The sequence below is a fragment of the Cyanistes caeruleus genome, chromosome 5 (genome assembly GCF_971803275.1).
Source record: "Cyanistes caeruleus chromosome 5, bCyaCae1.hap1.1, whole genome shotgun sequence".
Classification (NCBI taxonomy): domain Eukaryota; kingdom Metazoa; phylum Chordata; class Aves; order Passeriformes; family Paridae; genus Cyanistes; species Cyanistes caeruleus.
The window spans coordinates 6,876,584-6,902,589 of NC_141705.1; the positions used below are offsets into that span (position 1 = coordinate 6,876,584).

Consider the following 26,006-nt stretch of genomic DNA (forward strand, 5'->3'; position numbering starts at 1 on the left):
CACTGGCCACCTACCACTGACCCTTTACATACCCTCCTCATCATAAAGCTGCACACTCATCCCTCATTTCCCTCATTCTCTCCTGCTGTACTCTGCCCACTCAAGCATCCTGGTGAGACCATTCATTATGCATTTGAAAGCCTGAACACACAAAACTACCACTCACTGCAGCTTTTGCCACCCAAGTATTTACCCAGAGCTACATAGGACAAAAGGCACTTGTCTTGTCAAGCTTTTTTCAAGTATCACATTATTGTGCTGTTGATTTGCTTGTCATCAGAGCTCAATGCATCAGGGAATTTCACCCTGTTTCTGCATCTTTTCCATGGTAATAATATGTGTTTGTGCTGCTCATCCCAAGCTCCCTCAAACTGGAAGAAAATTACTGCAGAACTTAGGCAAGACTCAGGAGAAAAAAGCTGGATGCAAGCACACTGACTTGGTTTTTTTTGCTTCCACCACAGAAACATCCTGGGAACTGCTTTTGGAAATATGGAGCCAGATGGGCTCAGCAGGACTGGCACGGCACAGGGACAACAGGGACACCACACACTGGTCTGGCCATCCTGGGAAGGACTCCTACACACCCAACACTGACTGTAATCTGGGATGGGTAATGAGGCTGTGACTGATCACACCACCTGTAGGCCAGATAACTTTGTTCCCAATTGTACACATATTTACAGGGCTTCCTATGCTAATTCCCTCTCCACTGAGGTTCCTTGGAATTAATTTGCAGTTGCTAATGGAATTAGTTGCTTGTTTCAGTAACTCCATTTGAATCTTATTAATCAAATTTGCTTCAGTTCCTATGAAAACTGTCAGACGGTATTGTTTTACCTAAATTTAATTCAGAAACAGCTTTTCTGTTATTCTAGGTGCTTTGCAAGACACACAACATGACACAAATTTCCATTTAAAAGTCCAACACTGCAGCTGCTCTCAGCAAACAATCTCTGCTTTCTAACAACGTATTCCCAGAGTATCAACACACCAGAGCTGGAAAAAAGTCAAGGAGAGAGCAGCTTCTGAAAACTGTGTTTGGAAGAAGAAAAGTCTGAGCCTCCCCTCGTGAAAATGGACAGTGCTGAATCAGAAGCACAAAGAGTTACCTTATGAGCAGATTAAACATTTCAAACTGCATGGCTGTAATTCTACTCTGACTCCAAATATCCTTTCTGTATTTAAGGACATTCCTTTAGACACCAAGTCATAGCCATCAGGATTCTACTTGCCAACATTTCACCTCAGGTACAGGTTTCCTACAGACTCAAAGTCCAGAGGCCCAACGATTGTTTTTCTTGTCCTAATGCTACACAGTGGCAGCAGCCAATATACAGCTACCATACTGTTCTACAAAAACTGCATTTTACTTGACAACTCCTAACCCTGCTTTGCAATTCTCTTTTTGTAATTTTTGTCCCATTTTAATCATCAGTGTTGCTCAAATCCTGTCTCTGAAAGGGCACATAAACTCAAGCCTCTATCCATGAGCACATGTGTATTCTATGTAACTTTCCCTTTTGCTGCTATTTATTGCTTTTCTAGTCTTTCAATTTTTTCTATTCTTAACCAGAAAATACATCCTTTCCTGCACTTCATGAAGTTCCTCCTCTGGCAGCAGTAAGTTGAGATGTTTTACAGGTAAAATGTCCACTGAACTAAATTTTTGTGAAAGCAGAAGTGAGCAATCAGTTACACCTCTTCTGTTAATTCATACTCTTCCATCCCCTTCCCCCATGTAGTCTTAATTTAGGAGGAAAAATACAGCAGCCCTCTTAATTATAACAGATGGGTAACGTTAATTTCTACTTTACTCTCATCTAGCTCTTAAACTGCAGAAGCACCTCGAACTCATTGTGTTAAGCTCTGTTCAAGAAACTGAGTCTGTCCTAGAAGTTCAATTTTTAAGTGCACTGTTATCATGCACTGAGTCTGAAAATCACCAGTGAAGAACGCCAACATAAAATAGCTCTTGAATTACCAACATCCAGCTATTCTCATCCAAGGACCTCTTCAGTACTTAGGTATTCACAGAATCATGGAATGGTTTGGGATGGAAGGGACCTTAAAGATCATCTTGTTCCCACTTCCTGACATGGGCAGGAACACCTTCCACTAGACCAGATTGCTCAGAGCCCCATCCAGCCTTATCCTCTACCTGTTAGGAGGCAGGAAGATGTGTGGAAATGTCTGTAAGTGGTACAAGCACTGTTAGTGGCTGCTGAATTTCTCTGTGTCTATGACCTCCTGCTCTGTGACACAGGAATAACACAGGGAGTTAATTCACAGGCAGCTTGGTAACAAATACACGGCAGCAATGCAAGATCAGGGTACGTTATACTGCTTCACCAAGACCACGACAAATAATTCCTTCTCAGGAGTGTTGCTGATCTTTACTCATTGGATAGGTCCTGCTTTCATGACCTTTGGTGGTGATATAGTCTTGCACTTTGCATGGTAAATGGATTTGTTTTTTCCAGAATATGATGATATTCAGATGACCTAGATTACAATCTGCTGACTAATGCTCAATGTTCTTGGCTTGCGATAATATCTGATAATTTGAGATTTCTGTCCTACATCAAAATACAAAAGAATTATACATCCAGAATAAAACAGCCTTATTAGTTTCAGTTCACCAAAAGAGGTATCTGCATTTTTTAACATATAAATTATTATCCCAGGTCTTATCTTCTAATGCAATTACATGAGTATGATACAGTTATTAGCACATCTGGAACATCATACATAGTCTGTGAAAGACTCCAGAACTCACTTAGCTCAACATAATCTTGGGTTGCAAAGAAAAGATGGAAAAATTTGGTTTGAACAATCAAGTTAAATGCTGCACTTAATCCAGGTAGGAATTAAGCATCAGCAAACACTGCTATTGAAACTAATTTCTTCATAAAAACCTGAGCTTCAAGTGATGCATATTTTGCACTTCACACAGTAGTAACTGCCTTTATCCACATTCAAATGCTATTCTATTGCCCCTCCAAAAGGCTCTTAACATTTATTGTATAACTGCTCACTCCTGCCTGAAAATTCCTAAAATTAGTTTTATTTTGCATATGAAAATAATTAAATCAGAATTTTATAATAAATTTTCTTTATTGAAAAAGTGGACTGAAACAATGTTTTAAAAAGCCACTCAGTTCTGTGTTTATCCTGCTTAAATTGAATACATATGGTCTTTACCTAGTAAATCATTAACTCCCCCAGACATTCCTAAGTTAAAATTAATTTCTGGCTGCAAAGCCTGCTTCTGCTGGACTTGTGACCCCCAAAACGAGAACAAAAACCTGCATTTTATTTGGGCATGGACCCCTGTTCTTAACTGCCACAACAGGGCTGGAGTTATTACCTCCTGTCCAGCAACACCTGCCTTTAAAGCCCCAATTACATCCAGCCATACCCTCACTACTCCAAACTGAAGTCCTTGAAACCAGATGCTGTGTGGAGGAGAACTTGTGTGCTTGAGCTTCTCATTTAAGCAAATAAAAACAACCTTCTTAGATAGTTAGGGCTATGGGCATACTTCCAGAAATAAACCTCTTCAAGTGATGTGATCACCAAATTCAAGTTACTCCTTTCCCTTGGTGCACTTATGGCTCCTGATGAGGAGACTGTGGCAGAGGGTGGTGACACTCGTCCCTGACACCCCTCCATTCCCTTCAGATGAGATTGTTTCAAGTCACTGGGACAGGATAACTTTGCTTCACTTCTCAGCAGGGCACAGCTGGGCTCCCATGTGAAGTAAAACACAAAATCAGGAATCCCCCCTCTACTAAAAGCATGGGGAGTCCTCCTAAAGAGCAACAAAGTTAAAGTAGAGGCATGAAGAAGGACAATGGAAAGATTAGGATAATGGGGTATGACAAAATAATGAGAGGACTGCACTTGCCCATTTCCTCAAGACAATGAGGGAAGCAGACATTTGTAGATTTCTGCTCCTTTCATCCTACTTATGCGTAAATATCATACTGGAAAATACAAAAACTGCAGGTGTTTTTCATAAATAAAAATTGTCTGAAGCTGGCTACTAGGAAGAATCTGCTGCTAGAATAGCTGCTAGGGATAAAGGGACAGAGAAGGACTCTTGAGCAAACAAAACAACTAAGGAATGTGCATATTAGATGTAAAAAATTGCCCCTTTCTATTAATTATTAAGACCTGCTTTCACAGTTGACTGAGAATACATAGATCAAGTCTCTCAAATGCTTCTGCTTAAAAATTAAACATATGATTTAGAAAAAGCTATTTTAAATGTATTTTCATAATCACCACAGGCTGTCCCACTGTTTTCAATACTGAGTTACTTGTTCTCTCTTGTGTCTGGAGGCAACAAAACAATGTAAGTTTATTACTGAAAGTCTTTCTGTAACCTGCAGCTGCATCATTACCTTCAGCAATGGAATTTAAAACTTCCACTGCAACAGTGGAAATGACCACAATTGTTTTACTTGAATATACAAACAAATGGATATTGCTCACATACCCAACAAAAAGAGACTGTAAGAGGATTCATGGTTAGACACAGCATGACTGACAACAACTAGCAAAACAAGATTATTCTCCTGAACACAACAATTACAAAAACAATATAGCTGGTGTGTAATGCACTTACTTCAATCAGTAACAGGAAGGTCTTTTATCTATTCTTGAATACCTACACTGAATTATGGAGGTATTTCTTCTACCTCTTCAGCACACTTACCTGTATGCAGCACCATTAAGCTCTGGATGAACAACTCCAGGGTCCATGCTGGCCCAATGTGTAGCTGCAGTCAAGTGATCTTTGTTAACACAGTTTTTCAGACTGTCTGGAATACGACCTAAGATGAAATGAGGAAGAGGGAAAAAAAAAAATGTATAAAAATTGTGTGCCTTATACTTTTAGTACGTCTATCTTAGGAATACTTACAAATATTTGTGCATTTAAATCAATAAATAAAGTGGCACCAAGAGCTTGTTTCTGATCCTTGCTGTAGCCTTTTGCCTGGGACTTAGGTAATAATGGCTGAAATACTCTGCTTAATTTTCATTTACCTGTCTGTATCTCTTCTATACAGGGTCTCAGGAAAACCAAAATCAGTAAGATTAATCTTTCCAAGAAACTGTAATTTGGATATAGGGTATAGCTACCTATCAAATTCAGTAATGTAGCCCCCCTACTTTCTGTCCTTAACACATCACTTTCCTCCTTACCCTTCTACCTGTCACAGCAATTAAAAACATTTAATGAAAAATACAGAATTCTGAATGGAACTGTGCCATAAACGTGAATATGACCAACATTTAATCTCTCTCCTCCTGAACTTTTCCTTCTGTATCTGAATTGCTCTTCACTTTTATTTACTGCAATGTATTAATCCTCAGCCATGCTTTTCATTCCTAATAAAATTAAAATACACCAGAATTTCCTTTCTTCACTTCTTCAAAACATTTTATTAATATCTGAAGTACAACTCAAGTTTTAAAGACTGGAGAATCTGTCAACCTGATTCAGCACATACTGGACAAGCCTGTGACTGTCTTTCGCAGAACTACCTTCAGCCCTGCAAAAAATGACATGAGCAAATCCAGCACAGATTTTCTTCATAGCAATAGGAATGTTTCTACCTATTTTAACAGGAGAGAGATCAATTGAAGCATGTGCTTTTTCTGACATCTGTTTTATTAATGAGTCTTCACTGAAGTTCAATCTTACAGTGCATTTGCACATAGAGGGGCAGAAAGAGGTAATTTGGAGTCCACCCCTGCCACTGCTGGCAATGCTACTCCAGAAACCCTTTCAAAAACTGACCATGCTCCATCATGAATCAAGAGTTCAGTCTTTTGTCTCCAGCTTCCTACTGGAAATTTGATTAAAGACTGCACTATCTTTCTATCCCTCAGCCCAGTCACAACAGGGCTGTAAAATGCCTTTTCACGAAACTGCTTTTCATGCAATGGATACCATCAAATAGTGTTACTCCATGACTTTAGCTGATGTCCCTGAACCTGTGACTTCTCCTGTGCACAAGCACAGGCCTGAACAAGGTGAGGTACGTGCCCCGTTACAGGTGAATTCCAATCATCTAGGAATCATCTTCAAAATGTAGCTGAAATATACATCCATCTCAACTTCTGCCAGAGCTATCCACAAATTTCAACAGTACCTTTCTTCTGATGTTTATCCTTCTCAATCCTGTCTTCCTCCTTCCCCCTGTTCTTCATTCTGCTAACTTCTTGTAGGCATGTTCTACCAGTCTCCCCTCAAAACCCAATATTTCTTTAATTTTAAACTTAAAATGATCTTTTCACTTGCCATGCTTGCCTTCCTCTTATTTCCATTCCAGTGGCCCTCTTTATTTCATACTTGGAATGCTTTCAAGTTTAAAAATATATTTCAAGGTATTTAACCTCTGCTGATTATTTGTATTTTACACATCACAACATCATTGACTTTTAAGCAACAGCAGAAACACTTAACATGTTTATTGTCAAATGGTAGTCATAGCCTTCATTCCTACACTTCACACCTTTCTGCAATTTTTCTCCCTCTCTACACCCTCTCTTCTCTGTGCTCCCCTATGATTTTCATATATCCAGCTTTATCCCATATTTCCTGTATCTTTCCTACATTTGTTTCACTGCAATTCAATGTCATTCTCACCTCCTTAACGCTGGTCTCAGTTTGATCTTACTAAAAACCATATGCAAACACTGAAGTGCTGACAGCTTCGATACAAATCAATGATCCAGATTGCTGAGAGCACCATCACAGACTTGAAGGAACTGCAGGTCTGCCTTCCTAGGCACATATGCTTGGGCTACTGCACAAATTTCACATAAAACTAGCTCTGGATAGCTGGATCTTCCTCAGTTTTCAGACCATAGCCTATTAATGCTGATTTGCACATCAATCCTCCCTCACGCAGGTATCGGGTGCTGGTTTGTGCAATCTCTCCCAGAGCTATCTAGGAGTTATTGAACAGCCTAACAAACAAATGTACCACTGGAGTTCTGGAGTACAGCCACAAGGAGCAATTCCAGCAAAAGGATGGTCAGGCTCTTCAGGTCACCTCTAAAACAGAGTGAAATTGTCCAGTAAAGGACAATTCAGATCAGGAGTTAGAGGTGCCTTTAATTAGCATCCAGAAGAGAATCTTCTTTCTGCACAGGCTATAAATGAAAATAAATTGCCTGGCCTCTCTAGGCACAAGCCAGAGGGAAGGCTACTGCCAGTGCTTTTTGTGTAACAGAGCAATGTGTTGGCACTGAACTACTCTCAAGGTGACACAGATGGCCCTGCATGTCTGCAGAGCGTTCAGACGATATCGCCAAGGGGGACACAGCAAAGTCCAACTAAAGAGAAAACATTAGTGCTTAATGAATCATTTTCCAGTATGAAAATCCTTCCTTTTATTTTAGGCTACAAGGGATTCAAACCCATGCCAAATGGCTCAGTCCTCTCATTTTACTTATTAGCAGTGCATGTTCGAGACATAGCTGTTTTCTCTTATGTGAGCAGTTTACAATTACATGGCAGTTATATAACAAAGACACTCTGCCCTTTAAAATGCCAGACTTCTTTAGCAAGGCTTTAAAGAGGGGAACATCTGAAATAGAATAACCTCCCAATAAAATACTGAAAACTTTACGTAGAGAACTGCTTATGACAGTGTAAGGGAGTGTCTAGGAAAAGCTAAGGAAGACACCAGCAATACCAGGAGGACTTGTAGTCAAACCCATCAAATGGATAATACTTACGTGCAACAAAGAAAAGAGCAGATGATTTTTCATATATAAATACATTTTCTTTACATGAAAAAAGTACTTATTTTGCAATGCCTGCCTTCCCTTTGTAATTGCAAAGAACCTCCAAAGTTACTTGTTCCAATTCTGAGAACAGACTTAGCAAGCATTTGCTGATTTCTCTGTTCCAAATATTAAAAACAAAACCCAAGGCTGCTTCTTTTCGGCATCTTTCAAGACTGAAGAAATAAGTTTCTTAAAATGAACTGCACAGGGAAGGAGCTAATAATAATGTGAGTCAGTACCTGTGATTGCCCTTCGGATCTCTCGTGCTGCTTCCTCCCGCATCTCAATTGAGGCTTGTTCACTATACCAGGCTGCATGTGGGGTACAGATCAGGTTTGGTGCATCCTTCAAGGGGCCCTGACTAAAGCTAAATGAAAATTTAAAACAAGATCAAATGACAAAAAAATATTGGGGACAAGGGGAAAGCAAGGTGGGGAATCCTGATGGATTTGGACATACAGAGATTAATTTCTACAACACAAAATAATTTCATTTCTATTCTTTACTGAGTTTGTTTATAATTCTGTCTGTTAATTTAATGCGCTATTTGGGGTATAAATAAGCAACAATCACGTTTTATAGACTCAAAGGGTGGGGCTTAAGTATAGCAGCAACATTAGCTTCTGTCCAATGCACTTATTGTTAACTACAGCCACTTTCACTCCAGTTCTGGGGCAGAAATGCATAAAGGAAAATCCACATTAATTTAGGATGCCATTCCATTTGTCCAGTTCATCACAATTTTGCTTTTATTGCATTAACCAACAAAACTCTTCTCTTTCTGTCAGTATGACATCTAATCATTTGAAGGAAAAAAAAAAAATAAAAAGATTTACAATTATTTCCAAATAAAAAACATGTCCATCAGCAGCCTCAACGCCTTTTGGATAATTCAGAGGGGGTTTTTTTCTTTTAAGTATTTTTTCTTTCCCATTCCTTTATAGAAACTCCACAGAAAGAAGGAAATTTACTTTACAGATTGTTTTTCAGGGAAAGCAATGAATCTATGTAAAAGTGTTATCACAGATACAAAGTAGAGAAATCAAAAATAATGGAAACTTGCTCCTCCTATTTATTTCCAGTTTTAATAATCTTGCAGTCAACTGTAACAGGAGAGCAAATATTTTAAGACAAAAGCATGCTTTCAGAGTTGGTCATAATTCATAAAATGATAGATTTCATCTGTAGTTCAGAAAACATCAAAATATCTGGCAAAACTCTTGAATAAAGAGTTGCATGCTGCGATCAGATAGACATGCAGCACTGAAGCCAAAGGAAACTGTGGCTGTAATCCTGCAACTGAATCTCTGCACATGGCATCTCCATACAGTAAATGGGGCTTCCTAGAGGTGCAGTGCTTTGTGCAGATCCCAGATAGGAATTGGGAAGAATGTATGTAGCTGCAAGTCCCTTGAGCTGCTACACTCTGGCTTTGCACAGCACTACTGTGTTGTAATGACTATGTTTAGGAATAAATGAATCCAGAGTACACATAAATAAAATTAAATATTTGTAATGTGGCATTGTGCCTCAGCAGATAAAAAAAATCCTGAGTAAAAGGATATTATTCTATTTTATCAAAGGTTCTATTTCCCCCTCAAGCTGGAATGAGAGATACTGTCCTCTCTCCAATCTTTTCAACCTGTCCTGCATCTGTTCTTCTTCAAAAACTTATGTGGATTGTTCCAGTTAAAAATAACGTTTTTCCCTGCCCAGCCTGAAAAAGGCTTGTCACATGCAAGGACTAAGCTACAGCAGTCTATTCTCAAGACTCAAGGACATATGAAATAGGCTCATTTTGATTAGAATGCTGATAGCTCAATGCCACTTAGGGGAGTGGTACATTTCTGCCTGAAACACTAGACTTGTCAGTCATTCAAAAACTCAGGCTTGTGCTACCAGCCCTGCCACTGACAGTAGAGTTACTACTCCTCTTATAAAGGGTAAAACAAAACAAAACCTGCACTCTGACAACCTTCCTGAACTTTTTTTTTGCAACCTCTTACACACTTATGGCTTTCCTGCAGAGGCAAGCTGGACAAATGTCTTTTTCTTCAGAAAAGTATCATAAAGCAGTTACTTCTCACACCACATCTCAATTCCTTGCCTTTGAAAGACTCTGTTCAGACATCAGTTGCCTCCAGAGCTGCATCAGTGGCAAAGATGTACTCCCCTCAAAGCTATGGCCAAAGCCATGCCCAGGATTTGAACTCAGGTTCCTGCTATTGATCCTAAATAAACCCACTGTTTGTTTTGTTTTCTTTTTAAGGAATTAAATATTGGATGTCACTTTTTTCACTTCTAACCCAAGCTCCATCTACATTTGCATTAGTCCAGTGCTGCACAGATTCATGTTGCTTTGCTAAGGAGTATTTAGCTACCAAATGAACGGAAAACTCAATTTACTTGTTGCTGTTGATTGTATCATGCACTAAGACTTAAAAATAAGAAAGTGAACAAAATAAAAAGAAAAGAAAAGGAAAAGCACCTGAATGGTTCTGACTCATGTACATCTAAGGCTGCCCCTCGTATCCTTCCTTCCTTCAGGGCCTGTGCAAGTGCTTTTTCGTCTACTAACCCACCTCGAGCTGTGTTGACCAGGAAAGCCCCTTGTCTCATCTAGGGAAAGTTAAAAACAAGAATGATGAAATAAAAATAAATGAAATAAAATCGTTGTGGCATTATTTTTTACTCAAAAGAAGCATCCATTACAACAAAGGCTATTCAGCTGATTTAAACTGTAACAGTTGTCTTCCCTCTCCATTGGAAAGTACCACAAATGTGATGCTTCTAATATAAAATGCTATTTCACAGCACTTAATAACCTTTTGTTTCTTGTAAGTAGTGTCTTTTAATAGAAGCGTTGTTTCAGATATTGTGCAGTAACATGATCAAAAGATACAACTGTGCATATGAAAGTGACAGATCATTTTATGCCTTTTTATTTCACTGTGAAATTGCATGAGACAGAAACTACAGCACATTCTTAAACAAATTCATATTTTGTGGCTTTCAACTTTCACACAAATAAAAGCCTACATGAATTTTTCAGAAAAATCAATGCTTTTGGATTTTCAAACACTTTTCTCTTTAGTTGCCAAAACACAGTAGATGTATGTATTATTTATTTTTGTTACTTCAGCTTCCTCCTCCCCTGTGAGACTTTTCGAATAAAGATCTAAAGAATTCTTCTATTATTCAATTAAAAGGCATGAAAATGAATTTGGTTGAGAACGCTGTGTGCCCAGGAGAGAAGCTGTGCTGTGCATTGTGCAGATTACCATTGTAGATGACACTACAATCAGTGTGGGGAGAACTATAAGAATTTACACCATAATATATCCACAACTTGAAAACAAAGTGGCAGTTTAAATAAGAGAAATGGTACTGAAATAAACGTAAATTAAAGCATCCTGCTTCCAGCCACCCTGGTATTTCATCTTTGCCAGATGAATCAAACACCTCTGTGCATGAAGGAAAGCACATGAAGAGCAGGAACCATGGTGAAGATGAGGAATGAAAATTTCATTTTGAACTGACTCCATCTCTCACCATAAAAATAAGCAAACCCCAACATTTTGACACCAACTCAACTTCATGAAACCCGCACATCAAACTAAACCTTAGATAAATGGACCCATGGATCCTTACACTCAAATACTGATTCAAAATGCCAAATCATCAAGAACAGGAGGTTTGAATGAGTTTTGGGTTTTGTTTTTTTAATGAGGTCATAGGGAATATTAATATGCACATGCTTGAAGTGTTTTATATAGAAAAAACCCACCATATTTTACTGGCCAACACTAAATTTAAAGTGTCCCTGCCTCTCTCCATCTGCAGACTCCTGGGCCTATGGGAGAACCATCTATTGGTCTATACAGCAAAGCCAAACTTCAGTTGCAGGAGCAGAACTAAAGGATGCTGCTCTCAGCTTTATGTAATTAACATGGGAATCAGAACAGCAAAGAAACTGAGGCAGGATCTTAAGCTAGTCTGGTAATAAGAAGAGATTCCTTATGGGAACAATCACTGCATCTCCAGTTCTTAGTCAGTTGTAGGAACTGTACCAAAACCAGCCCAAGTGGGCTCACTATAGAGCCATGTACAGCTGGCAAGACACACCATAAAGGCTCATGGGAGCTCATACACCCTTCCTATCTCTGAACAAACTGGTGATTTGAGTGGTAAGTACAGCTTGGTGTATTTACAGGCCCTCTAAAGGATGTGAAAATTTTACTTAACGTGAACCCTGTTAAAATCTCCCATCTTCCCAACAACCTTGCTTGAGTTTTCATTTTAGAGAACTCTACAAAACTCCGGAACTAGCACTACGACACGTTCAAATCAAACAGAACGTGTCTGCATAAATGCATTCTAGAGGGAATGAATTATGTGACTCATGTTAACTGTCAGGGTGGATGCAGCTGGAGATGATCCTTAACAATGGGTGGAAGCTTGAAAGAGCTTCACAGCTGGAACTGCTGACGTCTGGTAAATTCACCTACACTAAACCTGCAGAGCTGCTTTATAAAAGTATTGTGTTTAAACTGCAGTTTTTCTCGAATCTGTGTAACTAAAGATGACCTCAGTCTCTTAAGAGTACCTGAATACCACAAGTTCATTGAAACACTTCTCTGAGCTACTCTGGGAATACAAGGAGAAGCAGGATGGCTATACAGAATGATTAATTCACTAGGAAAGTTATTTAAGAGAAGACAGACACCAAATTTTCAAAGACATTTTTTATGTCATTTCAGACTCAACAAAATTCAGGGTGAGACTTCAGTGAAATGAGATGCACCATACTTCTCTGTACTTTGTTTAAAGGCTGGTTATTACATGACATGTGATATTGGACAAAAATGGTATGCCATTCTCTCTAGAAATTCTAGGCCAACTCCAACATCTGTCAGCCTAAATCACAATATGCTCTAGACAAACTAAGCAGCCAGAGGGGTTACAATTTCATGGGTTTCACCTCCACTTTACTATCCAGACTGCTTCACCCAAACTCCTACCCAAAGCAAGAACTATCATTTAACACTTTAATTAATCCTTGCTTTGATCATGAAGGATAACAAATAGGAAGATAAATGCTTACAAGATACTTTCCACTGCAGAGTTTATTACAGGCATTTCATTTCAGATAGTATTACTCAGTTTTAACATGTTTATCTTTGTTTCACTGATTAATGCACTGTGCCTTCTCCAAAGCTCAACACATTTCTCAGCCTTCACTCAGAAACTTCCTGTGGTAAACAGGACCCAGTTTCACAACTGCTGTAATAATAAAGTGACCAATGGCCAGTGGGCCATAGAATTCAGTGTGATGGTTTTTGGGTCTAGATGTCTGCTTGAAAAGACATCTCACCATGTAATAACCACTGAATGTACCCAGCCATACAACAAAAGACAATATTCAAGGCAGGGTGACAGAGTTCTGGTCTCTTAGGTTTCATTTTAAGCTTCTTAAGTTTTTAGAGTTTTAAATCCCAAATCCTGATTTTATGTTGTGATGGATTTGCAAAATCCCTAAACTCTCAAATCAAGAAGTGTGTTGCATTGTCAGTTTTCTGTCATGATCCCACATGACTGTGGAACATCTTCAGTAAGTTTTTCAGTTCTAAAGTTCAAGAGTAGTAGGTACAAACTATTTCCCAGAAGACAAGCAATGATTTTACTGCAAGAGTTCTACTGTCATTGTCACCAACATATAAACCCACTTTATATACATACATATATAAAGAACAGCCAAATCAGCTATTCTACCTTAGGGTTTCTTTCCTGTACATTGCCTCCATTCTTATGTCTCAGTGTTTAACTTCTGGCTGTTACCTAAACTAAAGATGGAATCAAAATTTTCATTAAGTGTCTGGCTTCTATTATCAAATTTGTCAATAATGGAGCAGTTACTACACCCAGATTTTCAAATTATTTTACATGTTACCTACAACTTTAGGGAGAAGTTAGTACTGATTCCAATAAATATTATTTTTCCCAATAATGCAATGCTGTATATGAGCTCCATCATTCAAGTCCTCTGCGAGCATTGGGACTGAGCACAGGGGGGAGCCATTTAGTCATAATCCTTAAATTTCATTGAAGGAACTCAAACAGGGACAAGTGAAAGGCAAAACTGCCACCTGAAAATACACATGTAAAGGAAGAAGCTACTACACATCACAGAAAAAGTGCTTTTACATCGATGTCACTTCATTAAACCTGAGCAATATTAAGAAGAGCAAATTATTTCCACAAATGCAACGTTACTGAGCCAAAAAGCAGGAAAAGCAACAATACATAAGCAATGAGCTAGTTCCTAATCAATTATAGACTTGTTTGATCTTAGAGCAGCAAGAAAGGAAGATTTCTATCAAATAAGAATCTACCTATTTACAGAAATAAATGATATACAGAGTTGGCAACCAGCAGTGGTGTGGAGGGCACCCACAGAGATTATTACCTGCTTTATGGTGAAGTCATTAATAAGATGATGATTGTGTTCATTCAAGTTGCAGTGCAGGGTAACACAGTCACTGTGGAACAGCAGGTCCTGCAAAGTGCTCACCCGCTGCAGTCCCAGAGCACGCTCCATGCCATCCGAGAGGTATGGGTCATAGAAAATCACACTGAAGCCAAAGGCTTTGGCACGTAATGCTACTGCTTGCCCAACACGCCCTAGAACAAGAGAAACACGTCATGAGAGCAGATGTGAAGCAGCTGCTCCAAGGTGGCCTCCTCCTTCCTAATGGGAACACTTGTATCAAACCATAACACTCTGTACAGCAACTGGAAGGGCAGAAAATGGAGGCGTCTCCCATCCCACTCAGAATCATCACTGAGATCAGAAATGGAACATCTGGACTGTTTCACACTGCCTTGAAACAAAGAAGAAGGTTTGCACCCTTTGCCACCAGATATGTGAAATGCCAGAAGATGTCACATAATCTGCAATAATCTGTGTAACGCAAGGCTCGCCTGCTGGCCCTATTTATGGCAAAACACCACTGCCTGTGATCACATCCTGCCAAGGGCTTATCCTTACCCATGTCAAACCAGCTGGCTTTAATAAAAAGCTATAAAATTAATCCTCAAAAATGGATGCAATGACAGATAATTTGTTTAATCTGAAGCGCAACCATTCTGAATACATGGAATCTCCTTTCTGGTATTTCTTACATTTTGAATAATGTCCCTCCAGCATTAAAATACCTACAATAATCCTGTCATCTAAGTACTTGAAATAAATTTTATTCAGCTACCTGAATGATAAATAAACATAGTACATCACATGGTGCCTAATTAAGAAGAGCGCAGTCCCACATGGAACTCACACTGCACTTTGCTTTTTTGTTCCACTTTCCTTACTGTTGTAGCTCAGAGCTGTGCCAAAAGCGCTGTATGGGTGTGACTCCATACCACAAGTACCAGGAGGTGTGTACTTCCCTTTGACACACTACCAGTAAAACACACAGGGAGAAAACCCCTGAGTACATCTAATGAGTTACAGGCATTTTGAAGAGTGAACACTAACACAGTTTTCAAGTTACAAGTTTACAGCTCAGATATTCATGTTGGAATACTACAAATGCTGGATAGTCATTTCAAAAGCATCACTTGACATACCATAATAACAATTTTATTAAAAAAACCCCAAAAAAGTCAACAAGTTTTCCTTTATAATGTCTAAATTTGTTCAAAAAAGCATCAAATTAACCCAGGGAAATCCCATCTCTTTCCAATTGTGCTTGAAGGGATTTCCCTCTGCTTCTCAGTTTCTATTTGAATAAACTTCAGAAGCCACAGGAAGAAAGGTTTTTGCTAATCACTTAATGTGAACACAGCAATTCTGCAGTGCTTAGTGACAGATGTGCTTGGAGTATTAAACAGTGTATCAATCTGACAAGGGCTGTCTGTTTTTCTTTGGGGACACCAGGTTAGAATACTTCTCAAAATCTTTCATTTCAACACTTTGCATGCATGTTATTTGTCTGCTTTCCAAGCTGTTTTTATAAATTTGAATTAGAAAATTTTCAACACAAACACTGTATTGTTTCCAAATTTTGGCATGTTCACAGCTCAAGGAATCAGTCACACAACTGTAAACATTTTTTATTTTTTTTAACAAAGCACATAGCTGTTACTCCAGCTCCATTCATTTTCACATGCAACATTCTGTCATCTGTTCTTTTTTTACACTCTTTAGAACACTAATACCTGAGGGGATTCACAACAGCAAAATCTCTTACAACAGCCTCTTCAGTTAAAGCTACACTCTTCATTCACCTCACCCAGGCTAATAAACCAAAGCCTTCCTCAATGGGCACACAAGTTTCCTCCAAAAACACAATCACATCTCTATTTCTAACCAGAATTATCCTATTATAAATATTTAATGGAATAAAACTCTTCTGCAATTGACAATTCCTATTTAGTGTTAGTCATTAAGTAAGTACAAAGCTGGACACAAGGAATTTTTCAATTTGTTTTTAAATTACCATCTGACATAAAGAGCAACTACAAAACTATGACTTTTTTTTTTTCTTTTCTGAAAAGCTTCTATTAGGTAAGACTCTCCTGGGCAGGAGGAGTGGCTCAAAACCTACCTCAATACACTGAGGACAATACAGCACACAAGGAGTCCCACCTTTGGGACAACTCTATGTTAAGAGCATATCATATTGTTATGAATATTCATGGCTGCTTCCAGGGAGGGCAAAATCTTAAACTCAAAAGCTTAAATTAATTTCTTGGTTGGTAGTGTGAGAAGAATGCAGAAAATGAATGCTGCGTACAATTGCAAAAAAAGCAGAAAGCAACAAAAGCAACAAATATTTTCGAAATCAAAGTTCTAGCATGGTCCATTCATCATTTCAGAAGAGAGACTCAAACAGCCAAATCTCCTGTTACAGCCTCATCCATTCACTCCCCCACAAGTCTCCCAACTCCCCTCAAACCAAGTGTCCCAATTCCTACGTGTGCCTGACCTTGACTCTGCCAGTGACCTGATCTGAGTGTGACAGTACAGCAGCTGCAGGTCAAGCACCCTGCTCAGCCCTTGGGCAATGCACACTCATTCTAGGCTGGTACACCAAAGTTTTATAAAATGACCTTGATACCATGGAAATGATGATGATGACCTGCCTGAAGTCTTCCATGGAAATAAAAAGTGCTTTCATTTAGCAGCTCTTCTGTCTGTGCAACAGCAATGGAGAAAATGGGTAATTTTCCTCCTTCTTGGAGAACTCTGAAATGTGGAGAGTGCTGTTTTGTTACATTTCCTGCTGAGCACATAAAGACAGCCAGTAGGACTGCTAAGAGCAGATAATTTATTGCAGAATAATACCACCCAACTCTTAAGCCTTACTGTCTTATAACACAGGTTAGTAATTTGGCCAAACATCTAGGTAGGGCAGCAGGACTGTTGAGAGAATAGAGCAGGTGAGGAAAGACAAACTGAGTGATGACATTCACTGTGATGTGGAGACAAATTTATTTAGAAGAATTTCACCTCTCTTGGGTGAGGAAAATGCATGAGTCATTAGTCATCAGCATTTCTCACTAAGAAGGAAGGGAAAGGGAGTGTGACTTCACTGTTGTAAGATTATCATTAGAGCAGAACTAGGGCCAGATGTCTATTCATCCAAATACTTACATGCTGCTGTTCAGAAATATTCCTCCTTAAAAAAAACCCACAAACCCCTACATTTCTAGATATAAGGTGAAAAGGTAGCTTTTTTTTTTTTTTTAAATGTGGGGCTTATTATCCACACTTGTGTTACATCACTCAAAATATAGGAAACCGGATAGTAATAAAGATTAAAAGTGACAAAAGACAGCTGTTTAATGATGTGATATTATTATTTATGTAAGGCTCAAAGAATCAGACACTTCACAAAGACAGTAAGAGGCATGGGCTGTGCCCTAAGGAGCTCAGGGGCTAACCAAACAACACAACAATGATGGATGGGATCGAACAAGCACAAGAAGGAGGCATTATACTGTCGAGTCTCTGCTTATCTTAAAGCTCAATACAAGCAGAGGATGAGAGATGGGGTTAACTTTAAAGGAGGAAAACAGAGTAATAGGATTAAGCAGGACAGAGCAAGTGTCAAAGCAGGAATATGCATGAGAGGAGGGAAAGAGTGGGTGATGGAAAGAAGGCAAGTGAGTCACGAAACTTGGCTAGATCAGTGGATAAGGAAGTGAGTAGCTGAAACTTTGGAGACATAGTCATTCCCTAGCACAGAGATAGCAAGAGCTAGGGTGTTTCTCTTTGGCAAAACAAGAGAAAAGCCCAGGAGCAGATGTTAAGAAGGTCTGCAGTTAGCTGTTGCAGCAGCAGTGATAAATTTAAGCAACCCACTGCTGAAGAGACCACAAGTTTTAAGACAAGAATAGAGAAACACAGTTGTGGTTGAGAGGAGATGATCTCAGATACACATTAATGACAAAGGACAGAAACTGAGACACTGCACAGAAACAGAGGAAAGGGAGATGATGAGAACTGTTTATTTTGTGTTGAATACATTCAATTCATAGCATCTGGGTGGATCATCACTTCTGACACTGATGTGTCTAAATAACAAACCGAGGCAAAACTCCATCTGCGGGGAGAGGCCACTAGTGAAGAAACACAACCTAAAGAACAGGCTTTGGTTGTCAATACATATTTGAGTCTGAAACTCTGGACAGGTAACGTCCTGCAGTGATCTGTACTAGAAATGGGTGCACATCCCAGCCTAAGTGTCTGAAGTGCTCACACAGAAATTCTGGTAAATCTTCTAAGTCTACATTTTTACTCTTCATTAATACATAGAGTCATAGGAGTTTGTTAGAACAGCTCAGAATTGAAGCATTGTGCCTATTCACATGCACAAGAAGGAAGAGTGGAAGTTTTCAGAAATGACTTTACAATATAGTGCTCTTTGAAATTGTAAATTTCTGTGGTAAGAAATATATATAGGAACAACAAAAGGCTGGAGATAATGACCAGTCAATAACTTTAACAAATGTGTGCCCTTAAAAATCAGATTTTGCTAACCTTTTTAGTGTAACATGCACAAAAACCGCTTGCTTTTTACAACTAAAACCAAAACCTAGCATTTTGTAAAGCTTTATACAAACACTGGCAATCTGATTATCCAGTCATTGATTGATTACAATCATTGAGAACAAAACCAACGAAACTCACTTAAGAACTTCAAAGACTTTTCCTTTCTGATCTCAAGTTTGAATTTGTTCACTAAAAACACCAAACTGAATGACAACAGTACAGATATCTCCAGTAAATATGCACATTGCATGTGAGCCAAAGCTTAAGTTTCAAAAACCAGGTACGCATTTCCATTTTGGAAACACTGCAGGCAACTATTATTTATGTGCAGATGCTGTGACTGTGAGCACAATTATCATTGTGTGTTTAAATGAGATGCATAATTACCTGAGTATAGTTTTGAGAAAGCAACGTCATGACTAACTTCTTGGAAGTCATATTTTAAAGGCAATTCTTTGATTGTGAAGATGGCTCTGGTATACAGCATACTCATTTAAATGAGCACTATGTAACACCAGGCTATTTTCAGCTTCTGAAAGTAAGAGTTCGTGGCTTGAGTTATTTGACAGCAATGTGTAACTGGAGCAGTCATTTAAATATGATGCTTTGTTGTCAAAATCATATTATTAATTCCTGTGGATGAATAGCACAGCAATTACACCCACAGTCTATCAGATCTGTGTAAGACAAGCACATGACTGAATAATTTTTACATAGAAACTGACTTGCTTGTTTTTCTTCTCTACTTCTGTAACAGACAGTAATTAATTCATCTCAAGCAAGCCTGTCCATCTGTTGGATGCTGAAAAACATTTAGGGTTACTCAGAGAGGTAAGTAGGTGATTTTATTAGGTCTGGAAACATTTCAAACTTTCTTGCATATATTCTTCCTCTCATTAGAGCTGAAATACAATTTCAGATCAAGCTCAATCAAATGCACACAGTAACTGCTCTGCAGGATGTCACTGCAGCAAAGACTTTTTAGTAATGTAAAAAACTGTAAAAGGAAGAAAGTCCAAAGAAAACCAGATATGAAAATGAGTAAGGGATAAAACACACACATGTAACTGGGCTGGAGTAGCAGGATCCTTGACCTGGAAATGGGAAGTGATGATGTCTCCTCTTACAGTGTGCCTGATAGCAGGCAATATGGCAACAGAAAGACATACAAAAACTCAAAGAATTGAGAGAATATCAGCAATAAAATAAGTTTTCTGAGGAAAATTATTATGTCTTAAAGCGAAAATATTTGAGTTATACAATCATCAGGAATGAATACCTGACGTGGAGTGAACAAATATTCCATTTTTGTATCTCAAATCGTCACTTTTTTTTAAAGCGATGGACAGCAAAGGGCACGAAACTCGTATGAAGAGAACGTACCTAATCCAATAATGCCCAAGGTCTCCCCTCTGATGCGGGCAGCTCCAGAGGCCACTTCCCGAATCTGCTCGACGCTCTGTACCCTCGTGCCTTCCCGCAGGGCCTGGTGCAGCCAGGTGGTTCTCCTGTACAGGTTCAGGATGTGGCACATGGTGGAATCTGCCGTTTCTTCTACGGAGGCGGCTGGCACGTTACACACGGCGATCCCTGCAAGCAGCGGGGGAGAGGATGCCAGTTGCCAAACAATGGTTACTTTTTCCCATTGAACAGCAATACAGCAGCATGATGTTTGAAATTACAGGTATTTCAACACATCTTGCACAAATACTGAGTTTTTGACTGTAATGGAAGGCAGAATACCTGATAGAACAGTTGACAGCTATATCCAGCTTATTTCTCTGATTTTTTATTACTAATTACCGTGCTTTTATTTATTGCAAACTATGGCAGATAGTAAACAGGCCACTGAAACCACAGAAGAAAAGCACTGAAGACGTCTGATAGTTTAGAACATGAGCTTTGGTAAGTGCTTTACATTTCCACTGAGCTTGGTGTTTTGAACAGCCAAGAGAAATCCGCCTTGCTCTCAACAGTGTGGTCTATGATCACAGTTTAGGTTTAATTGTGTGAGTTAGCTTTCCACCTCTGGGCAAATACCCTCCCAAAAGCTATCTATGCAAATAACAAAAATGATAAAATAATTTATAATGACAGCAACTGTTATAAAGCCTTCACAGGATGACTGTTAGCAATTCCACATCATGTATAGATAATTATGATACAGGGAAGGATAATCTGTTACATGTTGCACAGGGGTTTTTAGAATTACATCAAACAACATCCCAGGCCTTTCCTGGTCCCCACATTAAAGGGAACCCATCTAATTGTCAATAGGAAAATGCAAAATCTGCTTCTGCATGGCATGCAAAGGTAATGCCAAATTAATTCCATGTTCCTAACTGAAAAGTTACCAGTTGAAACAAGTGTAACATCAAGCAGCTTAAATTGTCACAGATATCCACAGAAAGCCGTGGAAGGTGGACTAATTCAAGACTCACAATAAGCCTATTTTACTTCAAAAAACAGATGAAACAACAAGTGACTGTAATTGCATTCAAACAATCCCATTCTACTTTTCACCTTCCAGTACTCAATACACAGCAGCTAAGCAAAACGCCTGAAAAACTTTGTGTCCTTTTTGACTTGTCTCTTCAGTCTTTCCATGTACTGCATGTTCTTTCCCTAATCACCAGCTCCCACAAATGTTTGTGTCTCAGTTCTGCTGACTGAGACAACAAACAGCACACAGTATAATTTCATGGTGGAGAAAAAAAAAAAAAGTGTTTTGTATCCTAAGAACACCCAAAAACTGTTTTCACTGTTCAGGTTTTTACATAACTAAATATTCAGTAAGTCCTCAGCTAATGCCAGAGTATCTTAGGAAGCTAAGAACAAACATTCTCTTCAAAAACAGCATCAATAGTAATATGACAAATAATAAGCTCATACTGTATTTATCTATGTTTTACATTCAGATGGCTTTATTCTACCGCCCAGTACTTTTTTACAGCTTTCTCTACATCACTAAAAACGAGCACAAGGAACTTGCAGAACTGTTTCTTTCCTCTGCTGTAGAGGTAAGCCTGTCTGCTGAGTCACTGCCCTGAAGACTTACAAGAAGATATACCAGCATCATTTGCTGGAATATTAATCTTGGCATCCTGCATTAGCAGATATTAATGGTAGCAGGAAATTCACTCTTTTTAAAAATGGGGCAAAAAACTCAACTGGGAGGGAGAGGTGAAAGACTGAAAAATAACATCCTTCTAAATACCTCACATTAAACACCTCCATTTGTTTCTACAAAAAAAGTCTTTTTCATGGAGCAACAATGCAGGTTTTAAATGGCAACGTAAATTTAATAAATGTGCCTCCTAATAGCTGCCATCAACAAAATTATGCTTCAAAAGGAACCTGAAAGAATTATATTAGGTATTTGGGAAGAGGAATAATACACCTTCTTCCATAATAGGTTTCCTTAGGAAACTGAGGGAATAAAAGTCAGGTATTTTCTCCCCTGAATGGCAAGACTATTTTTCCCTATTTTTCTTCAACTTTAAAAGCAGCTCATTTTTGAAAGGCAGAGACAGCAAACCACAAAAAGCAGCAAGATAGAGGCAAGGAAACGAAAAGACATTTCACATGGGAAAAGACAGCACACTCTCATCTCATATCTGTTGATCATTGTTCCCTTCCCTTTACCCACTGCTTTCCATGGTTGTGTGCACAGGTTTTATTCTGAAAAATGCAGGAGTCAACAGGCATTACCTGGGCTCCCACTTCACACACATCCAGCTACACCCACAACTTGTATGTGTTTTCTAGTCAACTATTAATGAAATGGAGAAAAAGCATGTTTTATCCAAGAAACACAGATTTTCATGCTTTGTAAGAAGATTAAAAGTGCTAATATAAAATAATGCTTAATAGGAAAACTGGTAACAAACCCTTGTGCCAACTGTATGAAATATAAGTCAAGAAGTTGTGACTGAAGTTCAGGAATACGTTGGATTCTGGTCCAAATCTACTTTTCAAAACCCAACCAAAGCCTTTTATAAAGAGCAGATCACTCCCACATTACCTCATTAAGATCCGTATTACTTACTAGTTCAACAAATACAAGCCTCTCTGTCTCAGTAGTATTTCATTCCTGCCATTTCACCCAAACTTAATATTAAAATCAGAGGTTTTACTGTAATCTTTCCACCACTTACTGGCTTTTGACAGAGTGGACAATAATATTTTGTAAATGGAAGGATACACAATCAGGTTGGACCCTAACTTTATAACACTCTAATCACAAGACAGGAACAGAATGATTAGGAATGTGGCCATTTAGAATTTCATATGAACAAGAATTTCCTACATCTGCTGTGTACTCTAGCTTGAAGAATTATGTGGCTGCACTTAGGTTATATCTTGAGTTAAAATCCAGCACAGAGACCTGCAGAAGAGACAGCCAGCAAACCTTGGAAGACCCTCCTCATATCAGGGATTTTCTCCACAAACTGGGCTCCTGACTGGTCTGAGCCTTTGATCTGCACCTACGTTTTGGCTTTTGATCTAGGATTTTACCCCAGGCCAGTATCTCCACACACACAGGTTTTCTGAGGCTCAACATGTGTCTGACTGTGGCACCAGCTAAAGCAGGCAAAACACAGCCCTGCACACTTTCAGCCCTGACCTGCTCTTTATAAAATTGAGCAAGGAGTGGTTAAGGCTCTGCCACCATCACAACAGGTGAGTATTTTTTATCAGTAGCTGATAAACAGACCACACTACAGCTCCTCACTGCATCAATGGGGCTATTGCTAGGACTAAGCACTGCCACACTGAAACAAACGTTTCCAAGATATTTCCAGAACATAAGGGGAAACATACTTGGTCTCCACAATCCTGGGAAAGAAGCAAAGAAAATCTTTACTCCAAGTGGTAGATTGACCTTTAGATTACAGATAGGAGATAGTTAAAGTAAGAAAAGTACAGATCAGATTGTTGCTTATTTTACAGTCAAACATCAAACACCATCTCTTCATAGTTCAAGTAGCTCAATTTATTCTGAAAAAGCAACAACTGATTCTCCTATAAAATCGGTATTTCTATTTTATGGAGTGGTTTAGTACTAAATCTCATGCATCATAAATAAGTCTCAGACAGGTGATAATGATCTCATATTTTTATTCAAACAGAAGTACTATGCCATGGTGATGGAATTGTATTTTGTAATTGGATTACAGAAGTAGTAATTAAAATATACAATTGGGGTAAAAAAGATGAAAAATTATGGCCTTACTCCTTGGGTTTATATTGAGCAGGCAGATTGTCATCCTGCCACAAAGCTGTTAATATTATCACTTAATTAACTAATGCTAGTATCTCCATAATGAGTTTTATACTCTGATGAGAAAATTATACAGCTTAGGTATGATGCTAATATTAAACACACAGAAAACATTAATACAAAAATTTAGATGCTATCAGATTTCTGAAGGCAAGCATATGATACAAAAAAAGTTTGCAATAGCCATACCTAAATCTCCAGCAGATTTGATGTCAATATTATCAAAACCGCTGCCAATTCGGACAATTATTCGAAGTGCTTTAAATTTCTCCAGGTCTTCTCGAGTTAAAGTTATAGTGTGATACATCAGTGCACCCACTGCTTCATTTAGTACCTATAAATAAAATAGAGGAAAAAATACTTTATTTTTTTTCTTTCACAGAATCTCAGCTCAATATCATACACATATTTTCAAGTATGAAAGACAGTAAAAGCATTAAATACAGATTCTGGGCTTTTTTTAAAGGTTATTTCTCCAAATATCTCCCAGCCTCTTGGTAAGCCTTTTTCATCTGAAGTCTCCATTCTAGCATGATGGTATCAGCTTTAAAAGAACTAAGTGATCTGTACTTGTGGTCTTAATAAGAGGGAAAACTCTCCTCATTCCCCAGGAAATGCTCTGCAATACTGACCCCAAGTACAAGTGCCACTGGACTGCATCTGCACACACAGAGGCAGCACAACATGGGAGCAAACACTCCCCAAAAACATGAGTATTTTATGCTTAGGCAGCTGACATTCAGCTTTGAATGGGGTTACAGAGCAGTATCTCTTCACAAACACAGTGCTACAGGCATTCACTGCCCTAGTAAACCACTCGACACCTGAACAGAAAACATTCAGTGATCACCTTTGAAAACAGAGACTGAAATTGGTCAATTCACGCACAAGTGTTTGCCCCTCTGTTTACTGACACTGCGAATAAGCTCTCACTGATGGAAAACTGGATGTCACATAAATTGGTATTAACTGAGATGCCAAACTTGACGTCATTCAGGAAAATCCAAAGCCTCTGAGAAATAAGAAATTGCATGAAAGCAAAAATGCTGCAGAAAAAATACTAAAACTTGTGAGAACATCAAAAAAGCAAAAATAAAAGATAGTCAGAAGCCCCTGACAAGTTAAATTATGTTAGAGTTCAACCTAACAAGTTAAATTACGTTAGCATCCAACCTACTCCAGAGCACTTAAGAAGGGGTGTGGAGAAGGAAGCCAATCATGCCCATCAGTTTTGAATTCTACCAAACAGTGACACTGCACCCCACACAGCTGACATAAATTTATTTTTCAGATAGCAGAAAATATTTTCCTCTTTATATGAAAATTGCATGATTTTACTTCTTCAAAACACTTCACTGTGCTTGTGCCTTCAATGCACTAGCTAATATCCTAATCGTTCTACAAGACACAAAACATGCACAAATCATTTCAGTAGCTAAGCCAGCTGTAATGACTTCAAGAGATTCCTACAACACACTTCACACAGAAGTTCTGCAGAGGATCTACATTTCTTATTCAACAGACCTTTGGGTCTGGTATATGGACAGATTCTGTCATCTGAATTATTTCTGCTCATACGAGCATTTCCTAGTGTACTGCAAGGTCAGTAAAAATAATCAACGCACATAATTTAAAAAAACTATTGCAGCAAAGCAGAGTCTTGCATGCAGAGGATTATAATTGCTGGAACACAGGATCTGCAGCAGTGCTTAAAAATATATAAAGAAAAAAAAGAAAAGAAAATAAAGCCAAACTCCTTAAAATGAAAGAAAAGCACTCATTACTGAATACTTCACAAAATTATTTATACTATTTCAACATGTGTTTCTGGACTGAGAAGTTCAGTTTTAA

General features: G+C 38.5%; 1 protein-coding gene across 14 annotated transcripts in view; it reads right to left on the reverse strand.

The window, feature by feature from the left end:
- The window catches only part of CTBP1 (C-terminal binding protein 1), a 150,059-nt gene that overhangs the window by 2,388 nt on the left and 121,665 nt on the right, over positions 1-26,006 (reverse strand). For all 14 annotated transcript variants that reach the window (XM_086889986.1, XM_086889982.1, XM_086889983.1 and 11 more), the window contains 6 exons: positions 24,345-24,489; positions 20,255-20,461; positions 14,279-14,493; positions 10,301-10,431; positions 8,052-8,179; positions 4,724-4,841 (listed from right to left, as the gene is read on the reverse strand). In XM_086889986.1, coding sequence (XP_086746112.1) covers positions 4,724-4,841; positions 8,052-8,179; positions 10,301-10,431; positions 14,279-14,493; positions 20,255-20,461; positions 24,345-24,489 — 944 coding nt within the window. The remainder of the gene's footprint in view (positions 1-4,723; positions 4,842-8,051; positions 8,180-10,300; positions 10,432-14,278; positions 14,494-20,254; positions 20,462-24,344; positions 24,490-26,006) is intronic.